General features: G+C 35.7%; 3 protein-coding genes across 5 annotated transcripts; all 3 read right to left on the reverse strand.

The window, feature by feature from the left end:
- Positions 1 to 357: 357 nt before the first annotated feature.
- LOC113738274 (homocysteine S-methyltransferase 2) lies at positions 358 to 3,222 on the reverse strand. 2 transcript variants are annotated; one of them, XM_027265524.2, is made up of 7 exons: positions 2,919 to 3,222; positions 2,250 to 2,306; positions 1,898 to 2,124; positions 1,636 to 1,765; positions 1,325 to 1,528; positions 938 to 1,009; positions 358 to 624 (listed from the first exon to the last, which is right to left on the reverse strand). In XM_027265524.2, exons 1-7 carry the CDS (start codon positions 3,081 to 3,083, stop codon positions 457 to 459), a joined length of 1,023 nt encoding a protein of 340 aa, XP_027121325.1. In that variant the 5' UTR covers positions 3,084 to 3,222; the 3' UTR covers positions 358 to 456. The 2 variants fall into 2 exon arrangements, with proteins under 2 accessions (XP_027121325.1, XP_027121326.1); XM_027265525.2 differs by lacking the exon at positions 2,250 to 2,306 and having other exon boundaries at positions 2,919 to 3,216.
- Positions 3,223 to 5,501: 2,279 nt separating this feature from the next.
- Positions 5,502 to 8,983, reverse strand: LOC113737917 (serine/threonine-protein kinase 52-like). Its single transcript, XM_027265054.2, has 6 exons — positions 8,469 to 8,983; positions 7,731 to 7,852; positions 7,382 to 7,587; positions 7,135 to 7,309; positions 6,200 to 6,334; positions 5,502 to 5,864 (listed from the first exon to the last, which is right to left on the reverse strand). The coding sequence occupies exons 1-6, from the start codon at positions 8,836 to 8,838 to the stop codon at positions 5,658 to 5,660; spliced, it is 1,215 nt and encodes a 404-aa protein (XP_027120855.2). The 5' UTR covers positions 8,839 to 8,983; the 3' UTR covers positions 5,502 to 5,657.
- Positions 8,984 to 12,673: 3,690 nt separating this feature from the next.
- Positions 12,674 to 16,165, reverse strand: LOC113736848 (protein XRI1). Of its 2 annotated transcripts, XM_027264020.2 has the most exons (9): positions 15,858 to 16,165; positions 14,951 to 15,006; positions 14,747 to 14,866; positions 14,310 to 14,449; positions 14,050 to 14,113; positions 13,863 to 13,965; positions 13,720 to 13,760; positions 13,456 to 13,539; positions 12,674 to 13,303 (listed from the first exon to the last, which is right to left on the reverse strand). In XM_027264020.2, the coding sequence occupies exons 1-9, from the start codon at positions 15,875 to 15,877 to the stop codon at positions 13,029 to 13,031; spliced, it is 903 nt and encodes a 300-aa protein (XP_027119821.1). In that variant the 5' UTR covers positions 15,878 to 16,165; the 3' UTR covers positions 12,674 to 13,028. The 2 variants fall into 2 exon arrangements, with proteins under 2 accessions (XP_027119821.1, XP_071940458.1); XM_072084357.1 differs by lacking the exon at positions 13,456 to 13,539 and having other exon boundaries at positions 12,783 to 13,303; positions 15,858 to 16,119.
- Between the last annotated feature and the right edge of the window lie 2,285 nt (positions 16,166 to 18,450).

Genomic DNA, 18,450 nt, shown 5'->3' on the forward strand with positions numbered 1-18,450 from the left:
AAAAGCTTTTATTATTTCAAAACTCATGTATCATACGTCTCCTCACAGGCCAAAAAGTTTGGATCATAAGCGTCCGAACTGCATAATATATCCTTTCCATTCTTTACAATGTAAGTATCGCTATGTATGCAACCATGGAACCAAAACAACAAAAAAAGGTCGCAAGTTCAACTCCTCTGCATGTGACACCTTGAAAAGTTTTGGGCGTAACTCTTAACTTTCGAGTAAGAGATTTGAGCTGATCCTTCACCCTCGAATAAGAATCAAATTCTACGGACGCTCTCCGGACCGAATTCAGATTAGTCTTACTGAAGGTAGGAATACCAGGAGGTCAAAGTAAGAAAAAAAACAACAACCTGAGAGTTAATTAACATTTATTTAGGCGTGAAGCATACACATGGAGATAGGACTAGGCCTTGCCTAGTCTTGCTGGTTATGAAAATAAGACTTGGAATTTCAGGGTGCTACAAAATCTAAGGAGTCTTGTTGGCTAGATAGAGATTTAGAGATTGCTCTGATGGTGTTCGGAGTGGTCCTGCAACAACCTCCGATGAGAGAGGCCCCCGAGTCGTGCCATTTCCCAACGTAGGATACAAAATCTCCATCTGCAACCCCTGTTGTAGGCTACAGGAAGAAGAAACAATGAATTTTAGCTTCCAGTTGCAGCTATAAGATTCAGTAATTTGACAAATTCGGATGTCTCAGAGGTGTTATGAAGAAATTATATGACATACAGTCGAACTATCCCCATAAACTTCACACATTCAGTAACCAGGTTTGATGTGTAGAACAGACACAGATAAAACAATGCCCATGAAACTGAAAAATTGATTTAGAGATATGAAAGCCTGTTGTGCTAATTGCTTGCAGTCACATGACCAAAGTTTCACCTATCGAGAAAACATGAAAGAGCTCTTCTACAGACCAAGCTACTCACCACCCATTCCTTTCTGTCAGGATCATAAGTTTCACCACTGTTCGGATATATCAGGATCGGTTTAGTAGTGACCTGCAGCAATATTAGCAAGTAAAGCAATAAGTTCCCAATACATAAATGGACATCCAAGATTTTTTGATTTCTAATTTATTGATGCAATGGAGATACGATATGTCTAATAATCATGATCCAGAATTGGTTTCTCTAATGAGAATTCTTAGAAACCTGAAAAAAAAGATGTTGTGATTAAAAGACTGCAATTAGAACTAAGACAAGACAACAAAGCTACCTGGATTTCCCAAGAGAATTAAAGCCAATGTTCCTAATTAAATTTTATTATCAAATTCAATTTCATTCATTTCAAATGCATCCTAGAATTGGTTATACCTTCTTGATTGATCGGACAAGTCCATCAATATATCTAGGAGCAGTGCAGTTGATTCCAACAGCAACAACTCGATCACATGAATCAGCAATTGCAGCACAATCTGAAATAGGATCCCCACTAACTACATTGATCCCATCCTTAGAATTGAAAGAAAACCAGGCCGGAATTTTTATGTTCTCTTCCTCGAGAATCTCAGCATAGGCCTATATAAAGAAGCAATCAGACAAAATAGACAGCAAAACATCTAAATTGCTCCAGCAAAAGAAATGTTTGAGGTACACCGAGATAGTCACAACTCAAAAAACAATACCATAGCTTCCAATTTGTTTGGAATTGTCTCAAATGCAATCAGGTCAGCACCAGAGTCAGCAAGAACCTGAACTCTTCTTCTATGGAAATCTTTCAAAGTCTCCAGAGTCACCGCATCCCCATATATGCCACTGCAATGCATGAGAAGGTCACAAGTGTTCAAGAGGAAAAGTTTCTAGCACAAGTTCAAACATTTCAATTCAGTATTTGGGCACTGAAATACGACTCTGCTTCCAATGTAAGAAGAGAATTAAAAGATTCACCTATATTCAGAGCCATCAGCAAGATAAGCTCCATAGCTTCCAACAGAAGCAGCAACAAGGAGTGGACGTTTTAAAGCTTTTGGATCACCAATAACATCCCAAGAACCTTTGCTGGCTCTATCACAATATATATCCCGTGCCTCGCGTGCTATTTCAACACTTTTCCTCAGTAAAGCTTCACCTTCTTCTCTTGATATCCCCTTAGCTACAAATCCCTGAAGAGTAGCCTGTCTCCCAAACAAGACAATTCAAAAGTCCCAAACTTCATGATAACTTCTTTCAATAACAATCAAACGATATCTTTAGGAACGCCCGAAAAAAGGGAAAAATCAAAAAAAGACAGCCATATAACCTGATATGAAGCAGATATTATGATATTAGCACCAGCTTCAAGGTAATCAAGGTGTACCTGTCACGTGAAGCAAACAATAAAGAATAAAACAAGAAAACCTCATGGCCAAGTTGCTGATATTTAATCGCAGTTGAAAGAATATGGCCGAATTCATGCAACTTTTAAGCTGGCTACTTATGGCCATCATTAAAATTAGCAGACTTGGTGAATAGTTTCTTTGTCTCATCACTGGTAGCAATTCAGTTCCGCTCTGTAACTAAGAGCCAGTAGAGTCTTATCTCTTGTAGAAATGATAATTCTTGATAAAACAGAATACGAGTTCCAAGTGCAGAAGCAGCTGGGACCTGTGGACCTACTTTGAATCCTAAACTTGCCAACCTTAACAAATAACAAGGTCAAGCATTAAAGCATCCTAAACGAGTTATCCCACTACGCTCACGACACATATAAATGTGAATATATTGGCAATAGAGTTCAGTGAAAACAAGTTGTTCCTACCAATTCAACCAGAAATCAAATGACCTGTACACTGTAATTGAGTACATTTCACTTCCCATTGATCAATTTTTCTGAAAAGTATTGCCTATTTAACAGAGAAGGGAAAAAAAAAAGCACCCCAAAAACAACACATACACCCACAGGCAGTTAACAGGGAGGCAGAGAGAGTACTCTTCTGATGAGGTGAGGGGAAGTCATGAGACATTTGGCACTCCATAGAGGATCATTGAGGTCAGCACCATGACGTTCAAGTTCTGTAGCAAGACCACCATCTATGACTGCATAACCACCACACTGGCGGAGCAAATCAGTTATTGCTGCTGATGATTCAACCATTCTCCTCTACCCCTATCAAGGATTTAGTCAACTAAATATGGTACTACTGCTATGTAAATTTGGTTTGCTTCCTTTTCTTTTCTGCTCTTCTTGGAATTTCGTCCGAATTTGGAAGTGGTTCAGCAAGCAAAGCTGGCAGAATTTTCAGTGCAACTGATGAATTTTATATAAGCATTAAAGAGAGAGAGAGCAATTGAATGAAACGACATGAGAAGTAGCGTGTCCTGTCTGCTTCACAGCATTCTATTTGCCACATTTGTAGGAACACCAAAACGTGAAGTCACCCGATTGTTCCTATATTAAAATCACAATACTGGATTTTTTTATTTTACATTTTCTGTAGAAGTTAATATTTACTAGATGAGTATTTAACATTTACAGGAGCCTATCGTTGTCAAATAACGAGTATTAAATTTTGACCCAAAAAAAATAAGGAGTATTAAATTTATATCATATGTCATCGTATGGCTTAATTATTCATGTACCCTCATTTCTTGATATTTAAATAAATGAATAGATCTTATATATACTGACAGTATATATATATATATATATATATATATATTGATCTAGTTATAGAAATAGTATATCGTATAGCCTTCTTATTCATTTTCCCACCATTTTTTTGGTGCTTAGATAGATTCGTAATTTGTTGATTACCGTAGTTTAAAGGATATTCCGGTCTTGATGGTTTAAAAAGAAAAAAACATTGGCTAGTGCTATTTCTACACCTAGGTCAATTTTACTCCAAAACCAAAACAGCTGATTTAAAGGGTTATTTTGACAATTATAATTAAAAAAACTAGTGTCATAAAAAATTTGACCGTGAAATTGCAAAAAAAAAAAAAAAAAGCAAAGAAAAAGTTTTCCACAAGAAAACCAACCAATTGGTGGAATTCCAAACAAGCTACTTGGAAGGGGCATTTTCATGATGATTTGACTAAGAGCCCACTTGAGTAGAAAACACCAGTTCGTTTGTTCTTATCTGGGAAAAAATGAAGAAGATAGCCAGCTTCTCATGGCCAAGTTCTTTTGTATTCTCGCCTTCTTTGATTAAATATGTTGGTAAGGATCCTTTGATTAGGATATATATCTAAGAAATATATAAAGTGTGCAAATCAATCAAGAAATCATCGAAAAAAATATGGTGCATAACATTTTATTAATTATCACCCACAAACTCGAATGACAAACTGCCAAAAAATGTCATCAATTCCGGTCTGCCACAAACTGATTATTGAGTGCACAGGTAGGAAAAAACATTCAAGATTAGGATTCATTTGATTGTTACTCTTTTTAATAACTTATCACATCATGTCCGCGTCCGTGTTATGCTGTCTTCTTCGTGCGCAATTATGCACACACACGGCAGCCCCAAAGCCTGCTTGTTACATCTGATCGTTCGTTTTCAAATTTCAATCACAAGAAATCCTTTTTTTTTCTTTTTTTTTTTCGACCGGAAGGTATCCTGACCTGGCCAGAGTCACATGAGCTGACCAGACTACTCCTCCCAAGCTGTGAGAGCCCGCCCCAAGAATCGTAGCACGGCAGCTTCCGAGGGTCGAACCTGAGACCTACTCCTAAAGAAGAGACTACAAAAACCGTCTGAATTACCCAGGGAAGGGGGAATCACAAGAAATCCGTTTGGATTACTATTTTCTGAAATTTTTATCTATAAAAATATGTAGCGCAGTTATTTGATTTATGTAAAGTAAAATGATATTTAAAAAATATATTTACGAAAATATAATTTTTTTTTTTTGAAAAAAAAAATAGCAGTCAAAACTAGGCCGAGAAAGCGATAAGTACGACCAATTAATGATGGTTTGAGTGCAAGACGAAGATGATGAATTGGTTTTTTAATAGTTCAGAGATAGTGGGTTGGACATTATATAATCAACCTTATCTTGATCCATCCAGCAATTATCTGGGAGGAGAATTTTGATTTCTGATTATAAAAACCGTTTAGATTCAAATTCGTTATAGGGGTATTTATTTGTCCTACGATTGCTTGTTTTGTGGCGTCCAAGTTTCTGTCCCAATTTTTATGGCTGGCTGTGCCTCAATTCAAATGAAGGGGGGTGTAAGCATCCGTGGGTCAGAAGAACTTGATTGAAAATGTTAAATTTATAATAGCACAAAAAATTGCAATCTCTAGATATTTGAGAACAGATTATAGTGTACTGAGAACCTGATCGAGAATGCTAAGACCAAATTTTTACTTTTCTTTTCTTTTTGGGTTCTGTTCTCGTTAATTAGCTGCCATTTGTATTACTACTTCAATTCACAAGCATCTTGATTGCCTTTTTTGTTCTCAGTTTGATGAATCCAATCCAGTATGTTACACGTTCGATAATTCCCTAGAATAAGATTCTAAGGTAACAATCAATCTTGCTACGGATCAAATTTACAGTCAAATCACCATCAACTTTTAAGCAGTTTTTCATTTATGAACAACAGAATTGAATTTGAAACACCCAATGGAACCAAAACTTCCCGAGCAGCCCAATTAAAATGGAACCATAAAATTGTCGTCCAATTCTACAGAGACTCCTATGAAAAAAGTGCGAAATTTTATGGTCCCCGAGCTGGAGCAAAGCAGAAACAGCCACCCGCCTGGTCTTCTGGTATCATTCCTCCTCCTCTACTTGTGTCAATAGCTTCTAACATCCTCACCACTTCATCCATGTCAGGTCGTTTTTCCGGATTCGCATCCCAGCATCTTTTCATGATGTTTGCCAGAGAACTCGGACAACATCTTGGGATTTCAGGCCTCAGGTTCTGGATATGCCACAACATAAAGGTACGAGTCACTTTGTGTTGAAGTCAACAAAACATGAAGGAAGAAAACGATTGAGATGAACGCTTAAAGCATTTGTCACCACAGACGCCAAATATTTCATGAATATTCATTCATGTTCAAGCATCAGGTGACATGAAACATACAGTCAAACTCCAATAGATGGCAGATGCTCATTTTCAAAAACTTCCATGTTCAACTGGAAGACTGTACAATGTAGCTAATCGGGATTTCTTTTAGCAGCTCAAGCGACAACAAGGGAAAACAGGCACAACGAGATCATTAATGACACAAGGAAGGTCTCAGTCAAACATACCTGTCTAACAACTGCAGAAGAAACCTCGGCAAAGCTAAGATCAGTATAGGGCAAATCACAGCAATAAATTTCCCACAAGCAAATGCCGAAGCTATAGACATCACATTTTCTGTTATAAGGCTTGCCATCAAGAACCTACACAAAAGCCCATTTTGAAGGAACTGGAAAATAAAGTTGTATAATCCAAATTGGTTTCTAGTTTTATAATTTAAGCATAAAAACAATATTTACATTATCCAGATTACTTGCTCTGTGGTACGGGTGTGTGAGTCTGAGAGGATATGTGTTTGTTGTGAGTGCATGGACATGCAACCATGTGTCTTTGTAAGAAAAAGAGAGAGAGAGTGAGAGAGAGAGATTCAAATAAATCAGCTCCTGCATACATGAAGAATAAAATGCAATGAAATGAATGCAGTAGACAAACTAAGCCTACATCCAACTTCTTTAGCACATTGGACTAACCATTCCATTCAATATTACCAGGGACAAGAGTAGGCTGCACTCCTACCAGCCCATACAAGGTTTTACCGCCACTAAGTAATACCTGCAAGTACTATACATTCTGATGTGCCCTCTGGAGCTCAAAAAGAAACCAACAGGCTCATATTGCTAGTAAGAATACCTTGGTCTGAGCAGAATATCATGGGTGGAGTGGAAGGGGCAAGGTGGGAAAAGGAAAAGAGACAATATCTTGGGCTGGTAAACTAGCTTGTGCTTTCCTTAAACAAGCAAAGTACAGAAGTAAAGAGAGGAAAACGTTATGTAAGCTTGTTCCCAGTAACAAGTGCAGTGGGTTTACTAATGAATAGAGAATGGGGAGCAAAAATGAAAGTGTCTGATGCTTAAATTTGAAGGATTTTGTATCTGTATTTTTAAGATTGTTGCCTTTGATGTTGTTGTTCAAAACAGAACTTCTTAACAGGGAGAACGAGTACCTCTGGGGCCATGTATCCAAGGGTTCCAGTTTCACCAGTCATGTCCTGGGGATTCTGCGCTTCCACACGAGCAACACCAAAATCCGCAATCTTTAATGTTCGATATGTATCAAGAAGCATATTTTCAGCTTTGACATCACGGTGTACAATCTTCTTAGAGTGCAGATAGCTCAATCTGGAAAAGTTGAACAAAGTTAAGTTAGACCTGTCTATAGTTCATTGGCATATCCCTCAAACAGGAACTCACCCTCTAGATAGATCCAATGCAAGTTGAATCACGACTCTAAAGGCAAGTTTCTTTTTCCTATTTTTGAATAAGAAATTCTTTAATGTTCCTCCAGCGAGAAATTCCACCAGAACACAACATGCCCTCGATGGAAGGTTTGTATAACCTTCAGAAGGGTTTTTTGAAGGTATCTTCAAATTGGAAGTCCCCATTGATGCACCAACAAACTGCATATAAGTGAGTATGAACATCAAAATTTGAAGCACAAAATCAACTTGTTTTACTAGATTGGTCAATCACAAATCCTTATTAAAGCTCAGGACGTTGATCTTAAATAACAAAGTATAATATGAAGGAAGCAAGTTTGTACTTTTGTCACATTTGGATGGTCAAGTTTGTGCCAGACAGCAACCTCCTGCCGAAATGATGCCCTCAAAGCAGCAGTTTCAGCGACAGTGGCCATGCCGTCCTCTCCCCAGTCCAATAGCTTGACTATGTAACAAATAATTATAGATTGCTTGATATGAGAAACATGTCCAAGAAATAGAATCATTCTCAACTGGACTCAAATGATACTAGAAGCACCTCTAATTCACAGTATGAGTTCAAAGTCCATGGCAAACAAGATTTAATACTAACTGCAAAGCACAGAATGCAGATTTTTTGCTTTAAATCTTTCCATCCCTATCAGAATTCAGAAAGACCCGATCATCATCAGAAGATGCGACAATTAGTCCAACATTGTCAGAAACCAAACTCAGCACTTCAAATTACCTCACAAATGATAAAATTAAAAAATCTGTCCTCAGAATGTATTAAACCAAAGTTTTCAATGACTTCAGAGAAGTATCAGCAGCAATCAGATGAATAATCATCACATTTCCCAGTGATCAGCATCTAAGACACTCGCGTGCTCAACAAAGAACTTGTCGGGTGTACATTGAAAAGGATCAAATAACAGAACTATAACATACTCCTCACACCCATTAAGAAGAGTCCTAAATGACTCAGAAAAAGAAAAAAAAAACTATAGCTTTATATAATCGACAACGAGACAATTATAAAAATTAAATTATAAACCATAATCATGCATAGAGTAAATGTTTACCTGCAACATCTCGATTATCATAGGTACCACGATAAACGGTCCCATAAGTGCCCTGAGCTACAAGATATCTTATTTCCAGCTTAGATGGATCAATTTCCCATGCCTCTTTAGGCTTTTGATTGTTCTCTACATTTCTTGACCAAACACGGCTCAGATGCTTCTCCAATTGAACATCCAAACTTTTCAGATCAACTTTATCTGCACGAAAGATCATATCTTTGCTACTAATGCTTCCAATCCCGGTGGCTGATATATTTTTCTCACTAACACCTCCTGTTCCCTTCAATTTGGAATCCAAATTTCCATTTTGATTCTCTAAATTCTCAGTTTCTGGGACCTCCACACCACCAGAGCTTGTTTTCAGATCCATTTTTAAAGATCAAAATCAGTAACTCTCAACACCAAATATAATCTAGCCTTGATTGATCACTCAAAAACCACACAACTATCAATGAATTCAACCAACAAAAATAATGAAAGTTGAGATTTTTATGCCAATATTCTAAAAGAATGATAAAAATATATCTAAAATCTTTTCGCCATCATCAATTGAGCCTAAATAAATAGAAGAAACTCAAGAAGAAGAGCAAGATATTGCAGTAAACCAAAAAAAAAAAAGGCAAGCCCTCCTTCAAATTTAGACTACAATTGCCAAAACATTCTTATACCATCAAAAGAACAATTCTTTTTTCAATAAATATAATAATTTCTCCAAAATTGACCTGAAATGTAATACTTTACACAAATTCAACGCTACCTAATAAAAAGAAATTTGACTTTCAGCTATTCAAAACCCTAAGGTTGCCGGCACCATTCATCATTTCTTTTTCATACATGATGACAACAATAAAATACAATTAAATAGAAAAGGTAAACCACCAAAGAAAACGACCCAGTTCACAACTTGCAAAGACAAACGAAAAATGACCCACCAAATACACAAATAAATAAATATTCACATCCAAATTTTAAAAAAGAAAAAAAAAAACCCAAAACAAAATCTTAAACAAGAGAATGTAGACAACCCAGAAACCAAAAAATAAAACCCATCAAGAAAAATCAAATCTTTTCAACAAAAAAGCCCCATCTGCTAGAGAGACACGAAAAACTTGCCCAAGTTCTGATTATTCCTTTGGAAACTAAAAGAAAATTCAGAAATCAGTTTGTATGGCATATATTAAGGGAGATTATGAATCAGTGAATATGTGTGGAGTTGAAGAAAGCAGGGAATAGAGGATTCTACGAGAGAAAGAGAGAGAAGCGCGGGGGCTCCTTTTGAAAAAGGTACTCCGTTCTTTTTCTTTTTTCTTCTTTTTTGGGTTTTAGGTGTTTTCTGTTGGAATGAGAATTTTATTTTTTTTTCTGATGTGTGACCGACGGCTTTCTGAACAGTATGCGAAAAAAAGAGGAAAAGAACAAATGTACTATTCCGTGCATGTCCTTACAACCAATTTACCTGTAACTAGGTACAACTGGATGGACTATTTTGTCCTCGGTTGGTGGGTTGGTCACTTGGCTTCATAGGAAGATGCTGAGGACGGCTCGATCACAATCTTCTTCATTTTTAGTATTATTTTAATGTTGTTCTTGGTTTTTCTTGTTCGATCTGTCCAAGTGGTGATCAACGTAGATGTCAGTTTCAAGCAAAGTTGAACTGAAAAAATGTTTATATGTTAGGGAACAAATGGATAATAGATTTAGTAATAGTCAAAAGTGTTTGCCCCTTCCAAGAAATCCTTCATTGTTTTAATTTTTCAATTTTTTAGGGATAGGTATTTTTTATCCACCCTCGTAAATTTGAAAATCACTTTATCATGCAGTTTTAGTAATCAACATAGCAAATTGGGTTTAGTAATATTTAGTAATTCATAGATCAAACAATTAATGTTAAGTTAAAAACGCCTTGAAAGATGAGTAACTTCTCGTGTTTTTTAATTTTTTTTTTAAATAAGGGATATTTGGATATTTTGTCTTTTAATACTATTCTTGTTAAATCTTCAATCACACGAAAGTGGCGCATTATCCTAATCTTCCATTTTAGAGGCTATATTATTTTCAAATCTAATTGAGAGATTAAAATCAAAGGTGATTAGTTACGTATTTATTGGGCAAGTTATAAATCGTCACTTAGAGAAAAATGCACAAAATATAATAATTTTCTTAGCAAAAAATAGGAAGAACAATTCTATCTTGCGTGTGTATCCATGAAGAACAAATAAGATTTCCAAATAAAGCAAAGAAAATCTTATACTAAAACGTAAACTGTTCCAGAGCACAATTCGAACATATTTTTCAGCATCAAAATACAATTTTCACCTGTTTTGGTAGCAAAAAAGAAACTTCTTTGGTTTGATTGTAATATTTGGTCAGCAAGCACACAGTAATAAGTTGCTTTTTGTCCATTCTCAACACCTCAACTAGAATATGGCTTGGTATTTGGTAATATGCCGAATATAGAATATAGAATTTCATGTGCTAGTTTTGAAACGCAAGTGACACCAACAATAAATTGAGGACCTAATCTGCAAATTCCACGGAAGCCGTTTGAGTTGAGACATGAGATACAACAACATCAACGAGACATGTGGTCACCACCGTATGGAGGGCTAGCAATAGTGGAAAAGGTACCAAATCATGAGATATTCCAGTTGAGACCCCTTTAATCGTGCATCCGAAATATAATTGGATTCTCGTTCTAAGAATCTCCCTAGGATTATTCTCGTGGAGGAACATTGCCTTTTTTCTTCTTTCCCTTTGATGTTTAAAGCAAAAATTGACAGTCCTCCAAAAGTAGTGGGATCAGTTAGAGCTGAAGATAAATGCTCGAACACATTAAACGGTGTAAAAATATATAGCTGAAGATAAAAGGGAGAGAATATATATTCTACATTCTTCATTTTTTGTCAATTAAAGAGTGAAATAAACACATCATAACGTGGAATCATTGGCTTGGATGCTGCTTAGGAACAAAGATTCCGTCAAGAACTAGGAAAAGAAAATGCTTAGGTATATCCAATCTAACGCAACCATCTTCAAATCCAGACGAGTGCACCCGTCTGGTCCGATGGTGGTTTAGCCCCCGTTGACCCCCTCATAGGCCCAGTTGAATCCCTCCTAGAATAGGAGTAGATGTAGAATAGACAAATGCCTAGTTTAAAAAAAAAAATCCAATCTAACGCAAAATCGTTTCTAGGAATAAGAATCACCTCAAATCAAGTATAAAGTATTCCCGTCATATGCATTAATTTAGTGTACACAAGAGTCTCGAAGAAAGTTGGTTGAGTGATTTCTCTATTTTTGGGAAAATTAGTTTTATTTATGCATGTGGCAAGTGTATGAATCACTTCTCACAGCCAATAATGATGCAAAAGAGAGGGAGAATGCTCTTAGATCAAGCTGCATTGAAACCAGCTTGGGTGTAGGTAATGGGTATGAAACTCTTGCACGTATTTTTCATCCATAATTTGTTAAAATATTTTCGGAGGTAGTTCAGTTCCCTCCAACTTCTCAATAGGTTAATTGGATTCATCAAACAAAGGGCAGCTGAACAAGCCAAATTTTGGACAATGTTGTTGATTAAACATGTCTAGCACTCTATCCTATTGCAAGAGATGGACCTGAAGCTACTTTGTGCCGCAGCATTTCGAGAGTACACATAAATACAAGCAAAACCTCCCAAGCATCACATGGGAAATGATGTTGTCTGTCATATTCTTGCTGCGCTATTGACAATTCCATAGTCATCCTCTCAGAAAATTTCAGTAAATATCGATTCATGATTAGTTCATGCAAATCCATTTCAGAAGGGACAAAGTTGCAGGAATGAACGATAAGAGGAAAAACAACTCCTCAGTTTCAAAAGCACGACATCAACCAAGGCAGACAAACAAAAAGTAACTTGGACGCTAGACATTTTGGATACTGCCAAAGAATGAGGAATACTGCATATTTATCAGAATAACTAAGTCACATACATATCCTACATTTTACAAATATATAACTGCTGCAATGGTCACTGGTCCACATTAGTCAAGGCAGATAACTGTACCATGCAAATGAGATCTCAAATGTTATAAAAGTTGCAGAAGTTTATCTCAACTGGCGGCTTAAATGATACTATCAATCTTCAGCCAACTTGTTTCCCTGTCATAAAGGACTCAAAACATGCAAGTTCCTATGGATGATTAACCACGAGCCAGAAAACATTACTTTAATCACAATTATGCAATCAATCACTAAAACATGAGACAGATCTAGAAGATTACCAGATCTAATGCAACAGAAGATACACCGAGAATAAGCTCTGCACATGACTGAGACTAGAAAATATGAATAGAGGTTTCCAATGGAAAAGGAAACCTCTATAATGTCATACTACCAGCATGAACTCCATACTAGATATCTTTATAACGAAAACCGTTTCCCAGCATAAACAATTCTTTCATGAACTCCAAGAAGTTAGCTTGTACAATTTGATAATGTCAGGATAAGACATGAAGATTGCCACAGAGTGATGGAACAAGCACCACAACCACAAAAGCTAAACCAGCTTTAATGTGATTAACCTTTTGTTCTCATAATTGTAATGCTTCCTTTTCCTCCTTCAGTCCTTATCTTAGTTTTCCCAACAACAGGTTTCCCAGAGAAGGCTGATGTGGGATAAGAAACAGAAGGGTCTTCCTGGTTTTGCTTCAGCTTTGATGGTGGATCACGTAACCTTTGGTTTATATCCTTTAGTGTCACATCCCCATGAACGCCACATGGTTTAATAAATGCAAATGGGTAGACGACTGAAGAAGCCAACTTAGGAGGAGGCCGCATATATGATTTTCTACCTGAGTATTAACAAAAAGTTGGATAGATTTAGTTCAACATAAAACAGCAGCATCTCTATATGAAGAATGAATAGCAGGATCAAGGGCTATTGCCACCTCATATGGGATACGCACGAAAACTAGAGACAAGAATCAAGGAAAAAGAGAACAACCTTTGAAAACAACATTTCTACAGGTCCGAACAGGTCGCTCTTGAATAGCATTAGCTTCATATTCAGGTGGTGTGCCACAAAGTTCTACCACAGAATGCTTATTGTTTAAGAAGGGGTCAAAAGAACTAAAACCATAATACAGCATACAAGAATATGCTAGAAAAGATTTGTGAATATGGACGTGAAAAAAATAAAAATAAAAAGAAAAAGAAGAACAAGAAGACAAAACACACAAGGGTATCACCTAAGGACATGTTTATATACCTGCAACATCAATCTGGACATCAGATGCACCAGAAGAATTACTGTTGCCAAGAAGAGAGATTAGTCTAGATACATATTTTCTCATTAAAAGAGGTTTAAAATGCTGGTGCTATTTTAAAAGCTAGAAGTAACAAGTAATATACATATCCTCGGAGCTGAACTGAATTTCAGCATCATTGATGCAATCAGCAAGCCATCCTTCAGATGACTGATCAAGTATGTCATCACCAGATGCAGATGTACCTTCTGAAAAGCACTAAAATCATCTCAGGATAACCTAAATATAATTGATGGTTATCCATCTTAAAAATAAAATGAAATTGCATTAACCTGCAAATCCGGAAACCCACTTTGACATTTCAGATATAGCCTCTTCCACAGAATCCTCTGTCTCCTACACAGGAAACCAAAGCAAATACATTACAACATAAAATGACATATCAACCAGAAACTAAGAACTACCATATTCATGTCAACGGGAATCTTATATTTGTAGATAATGTTTGACACGAACATTATGATCAACAATAGTCACCTAATACAGTGATCTCAATGGATATTGCCCAAGAAACAAACAAGCCAGCACCAACCTTTGATTTTAAATACGTGGATGAAATACCCTCATTGCAGAAGGATGCTACCAGATCTTCAGACTCAAACTGTAGAGTTCGTCGCCTTTTTGCTTGTAGAGAAGCCTCCTTGCACTGATTTAATTCCTTGCTTGAGTTTTCTGCAATTCAGCCTCCAAACTTAGATACAATATGTGCTGCATTGTGCTCAAAACCAACACTGCAATTGGTGTCTGTGAGACGATGTGCAGAATCATTTTTTAAGTGAAAGGAATTACATTGACAGTATTACTTTCTTGTAGGGAATTTGATCTCAGACTCTCAAATAGAGCCATCCATGTGAAATTAAAGTGCACTTACAAATTAACTGAACACTACATTTTCTTCAACAGATAGTTCTGCCCTGAGGAAATGCAATTAAAAAAAAGAGTAGAAACCAGCAGAGAAAGTCATCTTACCATCGACATTAACATGGTAAGCTAAATCTCCACATGCTTTAATTGGAGTAGTTTCATCATTAAAAATATACGGAAAATGTTCATTTTGGCCATCTCCACTCAACAGGCAATTTGATATATCTGCTCAAACAACCAAAATATTAGAAGACAATGCTTCTTTCAGGTATCACATGAACCAAAAACATAAAAACAAGCATGACTTACCAAGGTCAGCGTTATCTTCAAGACAATACTCATCACATCGCCAATCCCACATGTATCTATCAAAACAAACAGGATAGGATTGTTACTAAGTACTAACACACTAAAACTACAGACTAGCAACAGAACAAAAGTCAAGCGAAACTTAGAGCTCAAATTAAAAAATCAACAGAACATGAGGTTGTACACTATTGCCAGAATCCATTTGTGATTACACAAGGGGGAAAAAAGATCCGAAGAATCCACTTAAGCTACTGTAATATGGAACATGACGACATATTATGCACAATTTCTCCAGTATAGGTGCTGTTACTTCAGATCCACATTATAAATGAGTACCATGAACAACAAAATGGGTCCCTCAAAAGCAGTGGATCTACTTAGAACAAGGTAAACGACAAATAATCCAACCAATTCCAAAATCAATAGAAATGAAAACAATCACAATGACATGCACTTCAGCAATGAATCAAAGTAGAGTAGCACTTTTCCAGTCAAAACGTAGGATTAACAAAACTCTTTCTCTGTAAGTCTTGATAACTTACAAAACCCACAAAAGAAAATCAAAAATAAATTTCATAAAAGCAATAAGAGCCCAGGAAACATTAGCCACAACCCACCCTCTTCCCTTCCTACAATCAAACCATCAAAAACTAAGCAAGAACAAAAGGAAGCCACTAAAGATTGACCAAAAGTAAGCAAAACCCATCTCACATTTCCATCACTTCCACAATAAAACCCAAAGAAGCCATTACAAAGTCATCACTGTCCCACAAAATTTTATGATTCTTTGGAAGGACTGACCAAGGGAAAAAAAAAAAAAAAGCAAAAAATCAGTGAAACTAAAATGAGTCCACTAATCAAGATTGGATGATAAGAGCAAAAAAGTGAAACTTATTACAGAACTCACTCATCATTGTTGTAGTTCATTTGGGCTATCTTTTTGCTGTTGGTTTGCCTCAGAAATCAAGCCTGATACATCCACTGCTACCTCTTATGGGCAAAGCATTAAAACTAGCCGTTTTAATTAGATCGATGTTTCCGCATTCTACACACAACTCAAGAACGAACACTGAAAAGTATTAATGGTACAAAAGGAGTTTAAAAAATGAAAAGCTCAAAAGATGGTGAATAAATAAACCCTAAAAACAGAAATAATAGTAATGGTGATTGGTGACTTGAGAGTGGGGAGTGGCAGGTTTTTTGAGTTGGTTACTTAAATATTAGTGGTTGCGGTCGTGGGTCGGGTTATATACCCGCTCAATCCGATTTTGACGTTAATCCCGGCGAGTGGGCTTTCCTCTTATTGACTAGGCTTTTTTTTAAAATAAAAAAAAAATCTCTAGCTGGTTATTTGTAATTAAGTCCTCAAAATACGTGTATATGCTAATGAGAAATTCAACTTTTATCAATTTTTCTTACGACAAGAAGATATATTATTGTATTGCAGTCACTAAGCGCCTGGAGACCAAAGAGTTTGGTCCCTCGTGGGCAAACATCGATTCTTATCGTTGAGGGTCAGATGACCAAAATTTGTAAATTAAGGGACTATAATGACATAGATTAGAGTTTCAAGTGGGAATATTTAAAAAATTCAATGTATAAAGCTTAGTGGATATATTATTGATTTATTAATTTGGAGGGCCAGATTAACAAAAGTTTAGAGATTCAATCCATACATAGAATTATTTTGGACTTTTTAATTTGAATTAACCCCTTTTTGTTTACTATATGTATGGGACTTTTCAAGCTATAGTGTTGAAATTGTTTGATATCAAAATGGTAAATAAAATACACCGTATGGGAGTTTATTGCCACAATAATCTTCTTCTTAAAAAAATATTTCTAAACTAATGCAGATTCAAATTAATTTCCTCTTATCTTCTTTCTTTTCTTTCCTTTTTTTTTTTTTTTTGAGAGGTACAGTCCCTATTAAAATGTTAATAATTCCTATTAGGAGCTTAGTTGCTAATTCACATTAGATGAATCCACAATTATTGTAGTTGGTTCAAATTTTACTACTTGTCTACAATCTCCAAAGTGAATAAAAGTTCTTCTTTATTTATTATTGATTGTCTACTTCAAGGAAATTCTTAATATATTTGGAAATTTCTTAAATGGTCATAATAACTAAAAATTTTCTTTCCATTTGTATGATGAAATGCCATATAGAAAACTGAAAATCTTTGCAGATCTATTGTATTAATTCATGATTTTTCACTCTTCAAACGCACGATAATAACTCTTCCGAATGTCAATTATTAACTAACCTCGGTGTTAAATCTAGTGCTAATTATGACTTGCTTAGATTATCTGCAATTGGTTCCAAAGTGCAAGAAAATTTTTTTATTATTTCACTTTTCCTTTAAAATGGAACTTTTATAGTTCACATCAAATTATGATCATTATTTTGAAATACTTACTAATTAATGTGTCATACTATCTGAATTTTTCCAAACTTCTTGAAATGTATAAAGTCAATAGTTCATCATTTATATATGTTATTGCATATACAAACAAATAAAGAAATCAAAAGATGAGATATATGTGTAATATGAGTTTGCTATTTTATGCCATAAAAGTACACAATAGTAGACATGATGTTATTGTTTTCGTGAAAGGATAATTTCTTTTTTTGCAAAATTATTGCAATTCAAGGGATAATTGATCATTTTAAAGCATTAATTAATATAGATTTGTTTTCCTTTCTTAGTTTGCCTATAGAGCACCAAATATATAAAAAAAAAACCATATAATATAAAAAAGAACATAATTACAATTGATTCTTTTATTTTGATGGGAGCCTGCATGGCAATAAGTGGATTAACAAGAGAATAAATTTTGAAGGAGTATTACTTTGAAATTATGTTCTAAGAAGTAGATTACTTCAACCAAAAACTCCAAGTTTCTGTACTTTATGTGCCATAAAAATATGCATATCAACTCGAATTTGTATCATCTTTGGTCTAGCAAACACTTTAACTTTCTTTATAACCATCGATGGTTTTCCAATCATTGTATTGATATATGATTGCTATTTTATGCATCTCCTGAAAAATTTTATGCCATCCATCGAAAATGCAAGTCAACATCTACGCTTACAGCAGATATGTAAGACCATTTTGTCCATGTTTTGTGATCAACTGCGTTGACAATTTCATATGCCAAAGATCAAACCACCAAATTAAAGCAGTACCTCACATTGGCATGGCAGGACCGCAGGAACCAATATCTATAATCGCATGTCTACGATAATCTCAACCTGTTCTCCAGTTTGATAAGCAGTTTTGCTCAAGTTCCATTTCCTTTGTCGATTACAGGTTCCTCAGCAGAATGATGATCCAAACTTGAAATGCAGCCATCCTTTAAAATGTGCAAGGATTTTATTCCAGCCGTTACTTATCCACTCCTTAATTCATCATAACAACGTTTTACGTTAAAACACAGTTTTGATTTTGAAAATCCACTGCAGTCTGCCATTGATCAAATGAGAGCACCGTATT

The sequence above is a fragment of the Coffea arabica genome, chromosome 3e (genome assembly GCF_036785885.1).
Source record: "Coffea arabica cultivar ET-39 chromosome 3e, Coffea Arabica ET-39 HiFi, whole genome shotgun sequence".
In the NCBI taxonomy this organism is placed as follows: Eukaryota; Viridiplantae; Streptophyta; class Magnoliopsida; order Gentianales; family Rubiaceae; genus Coffea; species Coffea arabica.